The sequence below is a fragment of the Trichechus manatus genome, unplaced genomic scaffold, assembly GCF_000243295.1.
Source record: "Trichechus manatus latirostris isolate Lorelei unplaced genomic scaffold, TriManLat1.0 scaffold00084, whole genome shotgun sequence".
Taxonomy (NCBI): Eukaryota; Metazoa; Chordata; class Mammalia; order Sirenia; family Trichechidae; genus Trichechus; species Trichechus manatus.
In genome coordinates this window covers 11198087-11211842 of record NW_004444020.1, presented here as the reverse complement: position 1 = coordinate 11211842, position 13756 = coordinate 11198087, and the positions used below count along the sequence as shown (strand labels likewise).

Below are 13756 nucleotides of genomic sequence, written 5' to 3'. Positions count from 1 at the left end.
AATATGGAAGTTGTCAATGATTTCATTTTACTTGGATCCACAATCAACAAAACACCGAGGGAAGCAGCAGTCAGGAAATCAAACAACACATTGTATTGGGCAAATCTGCTGCAAAAGACCTCTTTAAAGTGTTAAAAGCAAACATGTCACCTTTAAGACTAAGGTGTGCCTGTCCCAAGCCATAGTGTTTTCAGTTGCCTCATATGCATGTGAAAGCTAGATGATAAGTAAGGAAGACCAAAGAGGAATTGCCGCCTTTGAATTGTGGTATTGGTGAAGAATATTGAATATATCATGAACTGCCAAAGACGGAAAAAATGTGCCTTGGAAGTACAACCAGAATGCTTCTTAGAAGCAAAGATGGTGAGACTACGTCTCACATACTTCGACATGTTATCGGGAGGAGCAGTCCCTGGAGAAGGACTTCATGCTTGTCAAGGTAGAAGGTCAGCAAAAAAGAGAAAGACCCTCAGCAAGATGGATTGGCCCAGTGGCTGCAACAATGGGCACAGGCATAACAGTGATTGTGAGGATGGCACAGGACTGGGCAGTGTTTCGGTCTGTTGTACGTACTAACAACATCTTATTTGAGGTAGTGAACTTATAGAAGACCGTAACTTATATGCAAGAACAATGTGAGTGTACATGAGTATGGGCATACCAGTGTTTTGTTCAGTGGCAGCTCAGTTTGTAAGTGGTCTGTGTTCAACTTTTTAATACAAACACAAGTTGAGCAGCTAGTCTATAAGGGATGCTATGGTACCTCATAGATTAACAGTATTTGTAATTCTACTCAGTTTAATGAAGGGGCTATAATTTTATTTGTCTCATGGAACAGAGCAGGTGTAAATCATGCCAGTCTTCACAGTGTTGGGGACCCAGATTTCTTCCATCTTGTTGCTCTTGGACGCTTAAAATGGTTTAATAGTTGTTGGCTCTAGCTTCTTCTGTTATTGCATTCCACCCAGCAGGAGCAGGAAAAGTAAGATTAGAGGGTACATCCCATTCTATTTTAGGATATCATTAGCCTGCATCACTTCTGCTTACATCCCTCTGGCTAGAACTTAGTCACATGGCCATACCTAACTGCAAGTGATGGTGGTCAATGCAGCCTTTAGCTGGACAGTCATGTTGCTGGCTAAAATTAAGAGATTATTGCTAAGGGGAGAACGGATATTGAGGGACAAACAGTCTCTGCCGTACATACTGTTCTCATTGATTCTGTCCAGAGAGTACAAAATTAATTACTTTGTTGACTTGATTTACGCTAAATATAGTATTTCTTTCTTTTTATTTTATTAATGTAATTTTTTTGACTCTAGTCCAAAAACTTTGTGGAGGTCTAATATGATGTTCTGTTGTCTTGTCATCAAGTTACAACTTTTAAGTGTCTTCAGCAAAGCCATTTTAACCATAGAATGATAATGATACTGAGGCCAGGAGGCAGAATGGAGATTATGTGTGTTTTTCTCATTATCACAGAAACAAAGCACTGTTAAATGTTCTCTAGTTGAGGAAATGTCTGGCCTAAGTTGTCTTCTGATTTGCCATTAGAGTTCACAAAATTTTTCTATAGCCTCTGGGTGCAAGTTGTTTACTACTACAGATACTTCAGGGGCCAAAAACCAAAACCAAATCTGTTGCCATCGAGTCAATTCCAACTCATAGCAACCCTTTAGGACAGAGTAGAAACACCCCATAGAGTTTCCATGGAGCAGCTGGTGGATCTGAACTGCTGACCTTTTGGTTAGCAGGTGAGCTCTTAACCACTGTGCCACCAGGCCTGAGCTCTTAACCACTATGCCACCAGGCCTCCACTTCTAGGGAAGTTCTCCTTAAGAAAACAAAGCAAATTTATTACAGAGTAAACTTATCAGCTTGTCAGGCAGCTACTGAAATAGGCTGCTAAAATTTAAGTTTAGGAAATAATAGTTGTGTAGATTCTAATGCCTCTCTCCAGTTATCCATCCATTATCTTAATAATGTTTCTTCTTCTTTTTTCTAATTTATTGATTTTGTTGTTGAGTCAATAGTGTTTCTTGAATCTCTCTGAAGCATAAATTGATTCTTACTATTTCTGCTATGATTTTTATATACCTTACCTAAATCAGAGGGTTTCCAAGTCACTGAGGATGCAGTGTTCTTGCCCAGGTCTGATATGCTGCTTTTTTTTTTTTTTTAAATTAGGTACATAGTAGAATTAACAAATTGTGAAACCAAAACTGAAGTCTGTTTCTACAAAACTGAAGCCTGTTTCTACAAAATCCTAACACTATGCGTTTATATACCTTTATGCCTAAATATCTATATCTGTTAAAAATATATATATTAGATTGTTTTATACATATTAAAAAAAAAACAAAAACAGTTGCCATTGAGTTGATTTCCGACTCATGGCAACCGCATGTGTGTCAGAGTGGAACTGTGCTCCATAGGGTTTTCAATGGTGGATTTTTCGGAAGTAGATCAGCAGGCATTTCCTCTGAAGCACCTCTGGGTGGACTCAACCTCCAACCTTTGGGTTAGCAGACAAGCATGTTAACTATTTACACCACCTAGGTACTCCTGTGTAACCATAACCACTATTTCCAGGTCTTTTTCATCATCTCAAACAGAAACTCTATACCCATTAAACAATAACTCTCCTGCCGTCTTCCCTCCACCCCTCGGTAACTTCTATTCTACTTTCTGTCTCTATGAATTTGCCTGTTCTTGATATCTCATATAAGTGTAATCATACAATTATTTGTCCTTTTGTTAGTATAATGTCTTCAGGGTACGTTCTTGTTGTAGCATGCATCAGAACTTCATTCCTTTTCATGGCTGAATATTATTCCATTGTATGTATATACCATATTTTGTTTATCTCTTCATCTGTTGATGGACACTTGGGTTGTTTCCACCTTTGGGCTATTGTGAATAATGCTGCTTTGAACATTGGTGTGCAAGTTTCTGTTTGAGTCCAATTTCAGTTCTTTTGGGTATATACCTAGGAGTGGAATTGCTGAGTTATGTAGTAATTCTGTGTTTAAATTTTTGAGGAACCACCACATGTTTCCCACAGCAGCTGCACTAATTTTCATTCCCACCAGAATGGACAAAAGGTTTCCAATTTCTCCACATTTTAATATATATAATAAGTTGATGATAGATTAATTTGTGAATTGTGTGTGTATATAAATTCATCACATGAATTTACTATCAACTTATTAAGGGATTTAACGTGTTCTTGGCATTTTTTAAAACAGGTGGTTGTCAAGGTTCATAGGTCTGTAGAATAGAAAAAAGTTATTTTTTTTTATTTTTTGGTGAATTATAATTGTACAATTGGGAGTTTTTAATCATCTTAACCAATGGTTCTCAACCTGGGGCTATTTTGCCCTCCCCTTCCCCCAACCTCCAGGACATTTGGCAATGTCTAGAGATATTCTTGGTTATCACAACCTGGGATCACAGGTGCTGCTAAACATCCTACAATGCACAGGACAGCCCTCTACAACAAAATATCAATAGCACTGAGTTTGAGAAACCATGTTCTAATCCAAAACATCTAAATTGTAAGTGAAGTTTGTCTTGTTCTCTTCCTTTTACTGTAGAGACCAGGCTTTGCAGAATGCAGGTGGTGCCTCAGCCTTTAGCTCAGAGATTCTAGTGATCTACCCAGAATGTTTTCTTAGTAGAATGATCTGGAGACCTTGCAGCCTTCACTTTTAGGGGAAAGAGCATATCAAACATACTTTTTTCTTTTTTTAAAAGAATTTCACACTTACTGAAAACTTTGAAGAAGACTGTAATCCTCTATACTCTTTACTCAGCTTCCCCAGCTGTTAACATTTAACTGCATTTGTTTTATTATTTTCTATGTGTGCATACAGTTTTCTGAATAATTTGAGATTAAATGAATTACACTATGCCCTTTTATCCCTTAATTCTTTTTTATGTATTTCTTAAAATCAAGACATTCTCCTAAATAACCACAGTACATTCATAAAAGTCAGGAAAATAATATTGATACAGTTTTACTGTCTAATCCACAGACTCCATTCAAATTTCACTAATTGTCCTGGTAATGCCCTTCGTATGCCTAGGATCCAATCCAGGATTACTTGTTGTATTTTAATGTCATGTATCCTTAGTTTCCTTCAGTCTTTCCTTAATTTTTTGTGACTGATGTTCTAAAAATAATACATGTAAGTTACTTTGTAGACTGTCCCTCAGTTTGGATTTGCCTGATGTTTTGTCATGATTAAATTGCAGCTGTGCATTTTTAGCACAAATACCAGAGAAGTTATGAAGTTTTCTTCTTATTGCATCTTATCAGGAGGCAGACAATGTTGATTTGTCCCATAACTGTTGATGTTAACTCTTATCACTTGATTAGGATAGTGTCTAATATATTTTTCTACTATAAAGTTATTGAATGAAGTATTTTGTGGGATTATATTTTGAGACTAAGTAAACATCCTCTTCCATGTCAGATTTTCAACTAATTCTTTTCCATTTATTATTACATTATACCTGAATCAGTGTCACTACACTGGGTTGCCAAATGCTGGTTTTCTAATTTTGTTTTGCCTTTTGGAGTCATTAGTGGCATATACTCAAAGTTTTCTGTGGTAGAACTTTTTCTTCTTCCTCATTTACTTATTCTTTATTTAGAGTAGTATGGACTCGTGATTCCTATTTTATTCAGTGACTTATAATTAGTTACTGTCATTTACTTTGGTGTTCAGATTGTCCATGATTTGGTCAGTGGGTGTTCATTCAAGCTGTCTCCTGGGTCTTTTTGACATGTCCTTATTCTTTGAGCATCTTCTTTCTAGTACAATTATGTTTCAGTCTCATATAGTACTTTCCCTATCCCAGCCTTGGAATCAGGCATTTATCCAGGGAGTACTGATTTGTAAAAAGCATTTATAATCCAAAGTCTAGTCACTGTGTATGCTCATTGCTTGAGTTATAATTGCTTCTGGGCCCTTGCATGAGACAGAGCTAGGAAATGTGTGTACATGTGTGTTTGCCTGTGTATGTTTGGGTATATATACCCATATAGACATATTTATTTATCTAGCTATTAAAAACTGTGAGTTCTCACCAATGCCTCTAATTTGTATCCACCACTACAGAATTTTTTTCTAGCCTTTCCCCTTTCCATATTTTCAGTTACCTTTTCTGACCGTGAAAACCTGTTTTCCCATTAACCTCAATATATTTATATTTGTTCAATCCACTATTTGTAATCAGTCTCCCAACCATACAGTTGACTTCCCAGTCCCTGGTTGGCCAGTCCTGACCCCATGGTCTGCTTTATCCCAAGCTATGTGTAGATCAAGCCCCCCGGTCTGGCCAACACTCCAGTTAATTCTGTGTCCCTGGAAAGCACATTGCTAACATGTCATTTGAGTCTCCAGCCCCTCTGTGTATGACAGATGAGCTTTGCGTCTCCCCTGCAGAGAAGAGGACGGAGCCATGCTCTTTTTCATTTGATTACAGCAAGGTGTTTTATTTTTCTCAGTGATCACTATTGTGTATTTTTTATTAAAAAAAAAAGCATAAAGGAAGACAAAGTAGAGAAAGAATATAGGTGCTATTTTTCATTACTTTCAACCATTTCCATTATCTTAGTATAAGCACTTGAAAATGTGCAGAAGTTTTCCAGTTACACAGTATGATGTAATTCTTCTTTACTGATTATCTTGAGTTCTGTAAAAGAGTCTAAGTTTGTGTGTTTTGTTAGGCTTCCTGCCCATAATTCTGGTAGCTGGTTGTTTTTACCCTGGCATTATTCAGCTCTGGGTTTTCCATAGCTCAGTAAACAGTCTCAGTACAATTATACAGCTAACCCACTGCTCCCCCCTCTTAGTTTACGTACTCCTAAGTCTTCAGGATATTTACTTGTAGTAGGTCTGTAGAGTCTAATTTGGTCTATGAAATTACAGTAGGTCTGCTAGAGTTTGAAATAACAGCAGCCTGCCTTTCTCTGACATGAACAGTCTACACTCAGTGTTGTTTGCAAGTAACAGGTTTGGCTCTAAGATATAAGTGTAGGCATTTCATATTCAAATTTTGATGACTTTTTATGTTCATTTTTCAGAGAAACCTAGTGTCTGTAAAATAGAAATTACTCTTTTAGGTTGAAGCTTTGAATATAAAACCACTATAATTATATATATAATCATTTTTCTTTTTGAGTATAATGTAAATCACCTTCCATTTATCTGCTAACTTACAAGGTCCAAAGGCTTTGGAGTTTACTTATTATTAACTAACTAACGATAACAACAGTCCTCTTCAGATAATTTTATTCTAAATTAGGATTTTTCAGTGTAGTAGTACAAAAACTTCATTTTTTAAAAGAAGTTCATATTTTAAAGGAGTAAAGAAAATTAAGAAAACATATCATATTATGAGAGGAAAAATTTAAAACCCTTTTATAAACTTTATCTAATGTAGTGGAAGATAAATCAATAATGTTGCTCAAGGGAAGGGAGGGCATTTGGTTCATATCCCTACTCTGTAAAGTTGATGTTTGATAAGCACACATTTCTTGGTGTTTTTGTCAGAGACAGATCCTGAGCAAAAGAAGAGGATCAGTGGATTTGACTCAGTGTGATGATTATTTAAAAAAAGTACAATGGAGTGGGAGTCCTGCGAGAGCCAGGGAAGGAGTCCGCCCACTATAGGCGTGTGTAAGCGGGACAGCAACGCAGGCGGCTAGGTTGCCAATCAGTGTAGGCGGCTTTGGAGAATCAGCGGGCTGCGCTGCACTGGGGCTGGTCGTGGAGTGGGGAGGGGATGTCGGTCAGTGCGAGGAAAGGAGCGTCAACAGCAGCCCCAGGGTAGCTTAACAGAAGAACCCTAAAGGCTTTGTGGGATTTGCAAATCTCCGAAATCAAGTATACAGAAAATCAGTGAAGAAAGGGTTTGAATTCACACTTATGGTAGTAGGTGAATCTGGATTGTGGAAGTCAATGTTAATCAACTCGTTATCCCTCACAGATTTGTATTCTCCAGAGTATCCTTGTCCTTCCCATAGTATAAAAAAGACTGTACAGGTGGAACAATCCAAAGTTTTAATCAAAGAAGGTGGAATTCAGTTACTGCTTAGGATAGTTGATACCCCAGGATTTGGAGATGCAGTGGATAATAGTAATTGATGGCAGCCTGTTATGGATTACATTGATAGCAAATTTGAGGGCTACCTAAATGCAGAATCTTGAGTGAACAGACGTCAGATGCCTGGCAACAGAGTGCAGTGTCGTTGTACTTCATTTCTCCTTCAGGACATGGACTTAAACCATTGGATATTGATTTTATGAAGCACTTACATGAAAAAGTGAGTATCATCCCACTTATTGCCAAAGCAGACACACTCACACCAGAGGCAGGCCAACAGTTTAAAAAAACAGATAATGAAAGGAATCCAAGAACATAAAATATATGAATTTTCATAAACATGGTGAAGAAGAAAATAAGCTTGTTAAAAAGATAAAAGACCATTTACCTCTTGCTGTGGTAGGTAGTAATACTATCTTTGAAGTTAATGGCAAAAGGATCAGAGGAAGACAGTATCCTTGGGGCATTGCTGAAGTTGAAAATAGTGAACATTGTGATTTTACAGTTCTAAGAAATATGTCGATAAGAACACACATGCAAGACTTGAAAGATGTCACTGATAATGTACACTGTGAGAACTACAGAAGGAGAATACTGGTAGCTGTGACTTACAATGCAGTTGATAACAACAAGAATAAAGGGCAGCTTACAAAGAGCCCTCTGGCACAAATGGAAGAAGAAAGAAGGGAGTGTGTAGCCAAGATGGAGATGGAGATGGAGCAGGTGTTTGAAATGAAGATCAAAGAAGAAGTTCAGAAATTGAAGGACTCTGAAGCTGAGCTCCATCCAGTGGCATCAGTTTGAGGATGAGAAAGCAAACTGGGAAGCTCAACAACGTGTTAGAAATAGAGAACTCTTCGAGAACTTTGGAGAAGAACAAGAAGAAAGGGAAGATCTTTTAAACCCTCTATTGACCACCAGTTATGTATTAGTTGCCAATATGCCAGGATGGACATCAGTGTTTGTTGGATCTGTTTGACCAGTTTGCACCAGTTTTATCCATAATGATGGATTTAACAACTATTTTTTTTGTGTTGTTCTTGATGGAGATTAAGATACCTTGAATTGTCTAGGGTTATTGTGTACTTAGAAAGCAACAGCTCTAAGTATCTTTCCTACTTTTTCTTTTTTTTATTAAGCAGATGTTTCAATTTAATGCAAGAGAACATTTTACTGTGGTATAATTATGTTCTGGTAGTTTGTTTACAGTATATTCCAAAATAGAGGGACTCTGGAAGGTTTTCATTGAGGATAAATTGCTGTAATATGATGCACACTGTGCTTCTGTATGATAATTATAATAAAGAAGTTCCATTCAGTGCAGCATATACAATAATGTAATTTAGTCCAACACAGTTGACCCTATTTTTGACACTTCCATTGTTTAAAAATACACATGGGGAAAAAAAAAGCAGCTATATGCTTACAATGCACCTAGAGCCTTTTTTAACAACCATTTTTTTTTTGTTTTGGATTCTTTAAATATATATTATTCTCATTTAGTACCATCTTTAGCCAGAATCTCATTACTGCTTCATTTTTGTAATAACATTTAAGTATTTTCCATATTTTGGCCCTGCTAAAATAGAATATAGCATCTTTCATATGGTAGGAACCAACAAGGAAACTTTCCTTTAACTTCCTTTTTACACTCTATGGAGCAGGGGTGGTGGTGGAAATGCATTTATAGATCGTTTCTAAGCGAAATTGTGAAGCTAACGACCAACCTGTTTCTACCTATGTGTAGTCTCTTTATTTTACTAGAAATGGGAATCGTGGCCTCTTCACGAGAAAAAAAAGTCGCCATTCTGCATTTAACTGTATTCCTGTATTGCATTTGTGTATTTTTTTTGTTTGTATTGTAAAAATTCACATAATAAACAATGTGATATAAAAATTAAAAAAAGTTAAATGGAGAATATGGATATTATTTTATAGTGAGAAGTCAACTCCATGAACTCATTTCTACTCTCTGCCTTATCTCAATGCCATGGGGACATGTAACATACTCCTTTTGACTTAGTTCTTTAGGGTTTGGTAATTTCCCCCCCTCGGCAACTTTTATGTTAAATAGTCCCAGGTAATTAGTATCTTGGGATACTTGGAAGAAGTTCACACATTGATTATACTCAATAATTAGTTCAAAGTGAAGAGTGTAGGCAAAATAGCTGATGTATGTGTTTGCACGTGCTTGCATGCACATATGTGCACACCAGCTTTCCTGTGCTTGTCTACTTGACCTGGGTGTACACTAGTCACAAGACTGGGCTCATTTCTAGTGGTTAGTTCCATTGGGTTTTTCATGGACCTTGATTCTAAATATACTCTTAAACTCTTCCCAAAGTTACCTAATATAGGTAATTTTGTGAATTTTCACTCATTCTGTTTTGTTCAGTTACTGAATTTTATTTGGATTATTTGTGTATTGGACGAAGCAGCTTGATTCAGAATTTTAATGTAAATATGTTAATGAAAAATTTGTTTTCATGTTTTAAAAATTCTGTGTTTACATATTGAGTCTCAGCTATATGCTAGGAATACAAATGGGAAGAAGATACGATTTTCACCTTGAGAGTTCTTCATCCAAGAGCAAGAAAAATACAAAGAAATCACAGTATATTAAGAAAAATGTGCGATAGAGGACATAGCAACTAATATACATTTTAATTTACTTTAATGTCTCACCTCATGCTTTTCAGAGTACGAAGAAATAATAAAATTATATTCCTTTTTTGCATACAGCTGTCATATTTCACACAATATTGGACAGTGGTACTTAGAGCTGATCATCAATTGTTTGTGAATTCCATATTTGCATATTCACCTACTGGCTAAAATTTATTTGTAGCCCCCAAATCAATACCTGCAGTGCTGTTGCAGTCATTGGAGGACATGCAAAGGGTGGCAAAAAATTTGAATTGCCCAAAACACACGTACCCAGCTGAGGTCAGACAAGGTGATGCTCTGCCTTCTTGTTTCAGCTTTCATATTATAAACAAGTGTCTTTTTTGTGATCTATTTAGTGACATGGTTTTTGCATTTTTGTGCTTTTGTTGGTGGTTTTGCTGTTTAAAAAAACCCCTTGCATAGTTCTGTAGTGCTGTGTAGTGTTCTAATGAGCTTTGAAAAAGGCTCTGTGATGTGCCTTATGGAAGAAATATGTGTGTAAGATAAGCTACTTTCAGGCATGAATTATAGTGTTGTTGGCTGTGAGTTCAGTGTTAACAAATCAACAATATACAACGAAACCTGTGAGAGCCAGTACCTGCATTGTTTTCTGGGTCTCGCAAGTTTTCTGCCTTTGACAGGGTGTGGAGGTTACTACTTTTCTATTGCTCTGTGTTAGTGGATTAGAACATAACTACTGCAAATTACAAGAGCTAGCTATATTTTTAACATGCTTTTTTCTGACTTCTAATTAATCATTTGGTGGGGGGTGGTATTTGAAGTATTCTTTTAGAGTTTCAAATAAATTCTAATTTGATTAATAGTACATATGAACAGTAACTAGATTTTAAAAAATGAGAACTTTCTAAGCAGACTTCATTAATTAAACTTGCCTTTGTTCAACTGAATCGTTTACCTATATTTTACTTTTTTAAAATTAATTAAACAACTATTGCAACGTAACTATTTTATGATTTATAGTATTGTAGTCTATAGGTCATTTCAGGTCCACAAAGACTTGTGGAGAAGCTACTCTATGCCAAACAGTTGTGCTAGGCCCTGGGTGTGCATAGGTTTTGGTCCTCAAGAAGCTTGCATTCTGCTAGAGAATTCAGATAGTCAGACAAGCAGGTGATGTGACCCATCCTGAGACTCCAAGCAGGCTATTCAGGAGAAAGCGAGTTGTCCTGGCTAACAGAGAGGAAAGAATTTTTCAGTCAGAAAGAATGAGAATAAAACAGCATGGTGACTGCAGGGATCTCTAACCAGTTTGGACTTACTAGAGTATAAGTTGTAAGATTTTAGAGTTACCTGAAGGATAACTGGAAAAGTATGCTGAGACCAGGTCTTAGAGGCCTTGGATGCTCTGAGATAAGCTTGAATTGTGTGCTATAGAAAATGGCAGAGGAACCGAAGGATTATAAAGGGATTTGTTGTTGTTAGGTGCCGTCGAGTCAGTTCTGACTCATAGTGACCCTGTGTACAATAGAACGAAACACTACCTGGTCCTGCACCATCCTCACAATCGTTGTTATGCTTGAGCCCATTGTTGCAGCCACTGTGTCAGTCCATCTCGTTGAGGGTCTTCCTCTTTTTTGCTGACCCTCTACTTTATCAAGCGTGATGCCCTTCTCCAGAGATTGATCCCTCCTGATAACTTGTCCAAAGTATGTGAGACGTAGTCTCACCATCCTTGCATATAAGGAGCATTCTGACTGTACTTCTTCCAAGACAGATTTGTTCGTTCTTTTGGCAGTCCATGGTATATTCAATATTCTTCTCCAACACCGTAATTCAAAGGCGTCAGTTCTTTAGTCTTCCTTATTCATTGTCTAGCTTTCACACACATACACAGAGTCACTGTACCAAAAAGAATTGATTGACGTTCAGCCATTTCAGGAAGTAGCGTATGATTAGGAACCAATGGTACTGAAGGAAGAGGTCCAAGCTGCACTGAAGGCATTGGCGAAAACCAAGGCTCCAGGAATTGATGGAATACCAGTTGAAATGTTTCAACAAACGGATGCAGTGCTGGAAGTGCTCACTCATCTGTGCCAAGAAATTTGGAAGACAGCTACCTGGCCAACCAACTAGAAGAGATCCAAATGTATGCCTTATTCCAAAGACAGATGATCCAACCGAATGCAGAAATTATCAAACGATATCATTAATATCACATGCAAGTAAAAGTTTGCTGTAGATCATTCAAAAGCAGTTGCAGCAGTACATCAACAGGGAACTGCAAGAAATTCAGGCTGGATTCAGAAGAGGATATAGAACGACGGATATCAAAGCTGATGTCAGATGGATTCTGGCTAAAGCAGAGAATACCAGAAAGATGTTTACCTGTGTTTTATTTGACTATGCAAAGGCAATTGACTGTGTGGATCATAACAAATTATGGATAACATTACAAAGAATAGGAATTCCAGAACACTTACTTGTGCTCATGAGGAGCCTGTACATAGACCAACAGGCAGTCGTTTGAACAGAACAAAGGGATACTGCGTGGTTTAAAGTCAAGAAAGGTGTGCATCAGGGTTGTATCCTTTCACCATACTTATTCAATCTGTATGCTGAGAAAATAATCCAAAAAGCTGAAAGTGATATGATTGTGTCTGTCTGAGGACAGAGATACTTGTTCCTCAAGTCTGCTGCTGTGCAATCTAAAAGATGTGGCAGACTATCTTCTTTCCACTTCTTGGATGAAATTTCCAGCTTTTCAACCCTTCATTTTGGCCAAACTGGGGGAAAGTTCGTGCTAGAAAATGTCATAAAGTATTAAGTTGCCAGACCATGTTTATGTATGTCTTTATCGGCATTCTAACAGGAAAGTAAGTAAATATTTAAATGTGTATTAACAGTTGGGCAAACTGAGGACTTGGGAGACCACACTGATTTCTCACAGTTCACTCTTTAAAGACTGAAAAAAACTGTATAGATCCTAACAGTTAAATATAACAGATATTTTAATTTCCTTACATCTTCTTTAAAATATTTAACTTAAATGTGTTTGGTGTTGGTGAATTTCACATCAAATGAGATGAGTGAAAAAGAATATTAGTACTAATTTAATCTTTCCTTGTATTTCAACAAAGTATTTCACCCATAAAATAAACCTTCGCTGAGGTAATTGTTGTACAGCTTTGGTTAGGTTTGGCCTTTTGTCTGTCTTGCTTCTCAGTAATGTGTCTGCCCTGTAGGACAGTGTCTGAAGGTCACTCCTCTTATCTTCGTTGAGCAAGCTTTGTTTTTAATGCAAGAAGCAATATTGCCACCTAGTGTTTGCACATGGAATTTTTAAAAGTGTTTTTTCCTACATTAGAGTAACTCTTCTCCATTCTTACCTTACAAAGTTAATATTCAACGATAAAAAGTAATAAAAAAGAATCTGTCTTTTTGTCATTTCTTAAGATATTATATCTTTGGTATCGCACATGTTAAACTTATAAATTGTGTGTAAATTTATTGTCTATAAATATACTGTATACAAGTTTGCTGAAAGATTGCCAGTGATGTTTGCATGATTAAATTCTGTAACTGTTAATTTTACTTAGAGTCGAGGTGGAAAAAAGTTTCTTGCTGTACTGAAAGAAATCTTGGACAGGGATCCCTTATCTCAACTATGTGAGAATGAAACGGACCTTATTTGGACTTTACGACAAGACTGCAGAGAGAATTTCCCACAGTCACTGCCAAAATTATTGCTGTCTATCAAGTGGAATAAACTCGAAGATGTTGCTCAGGTAAGAAAAGGCCATTTCTGTAACTCCCTTTGGGACTTTGTTACTTTTTTTGAGCTAAATTTTTCTTTTCTATGTAGGTATATTTCTGTAGGATGGATAATTTTCTGCAGGATAAATTTTGGCATTTAAACCCTTACAGGCTTTAAATGATGGACCAGAAAGTTTTAAGATTTAAAAAGCTCAGATTCTGGGTAAGCTTACCATACTTTTTGCTAAAGACAATTGAA

General features: G+C 36.8%; 1 protein-coding gene and 1 pseudogene across 4 annotated transcripts in view; both read left to right on the top strand.

Annotated features, from left to right (window-relative positions):
* PIK3CB (phosphatidylinositol-4,5-bisphosphate 3-kinase catalytic subunit beta) overlaps positions 1–13756 on the top strand; it is a 172440-nt gene that overhangs the window by 88442 nt on the left and 70242 nt on the right. For all 4 annotated transcript variants that reach the window (XM_023736020.1, XM_023736019.1, XM_023736021.1 and 1 more), the window contains one exon: positions 13341–13529. In XM_023736020.1, the coding sequence (XP_023591788.1) occupies positions 13341–13529 (189 nt within the window). The remainder of the gene's footprint in view (positions 1–13340; positions 13530–13756) is intronic.
* On the top strand, positions 5699–10030 carry LOC111821437 (septin-7 pseudogene; annotated as a pseudogene).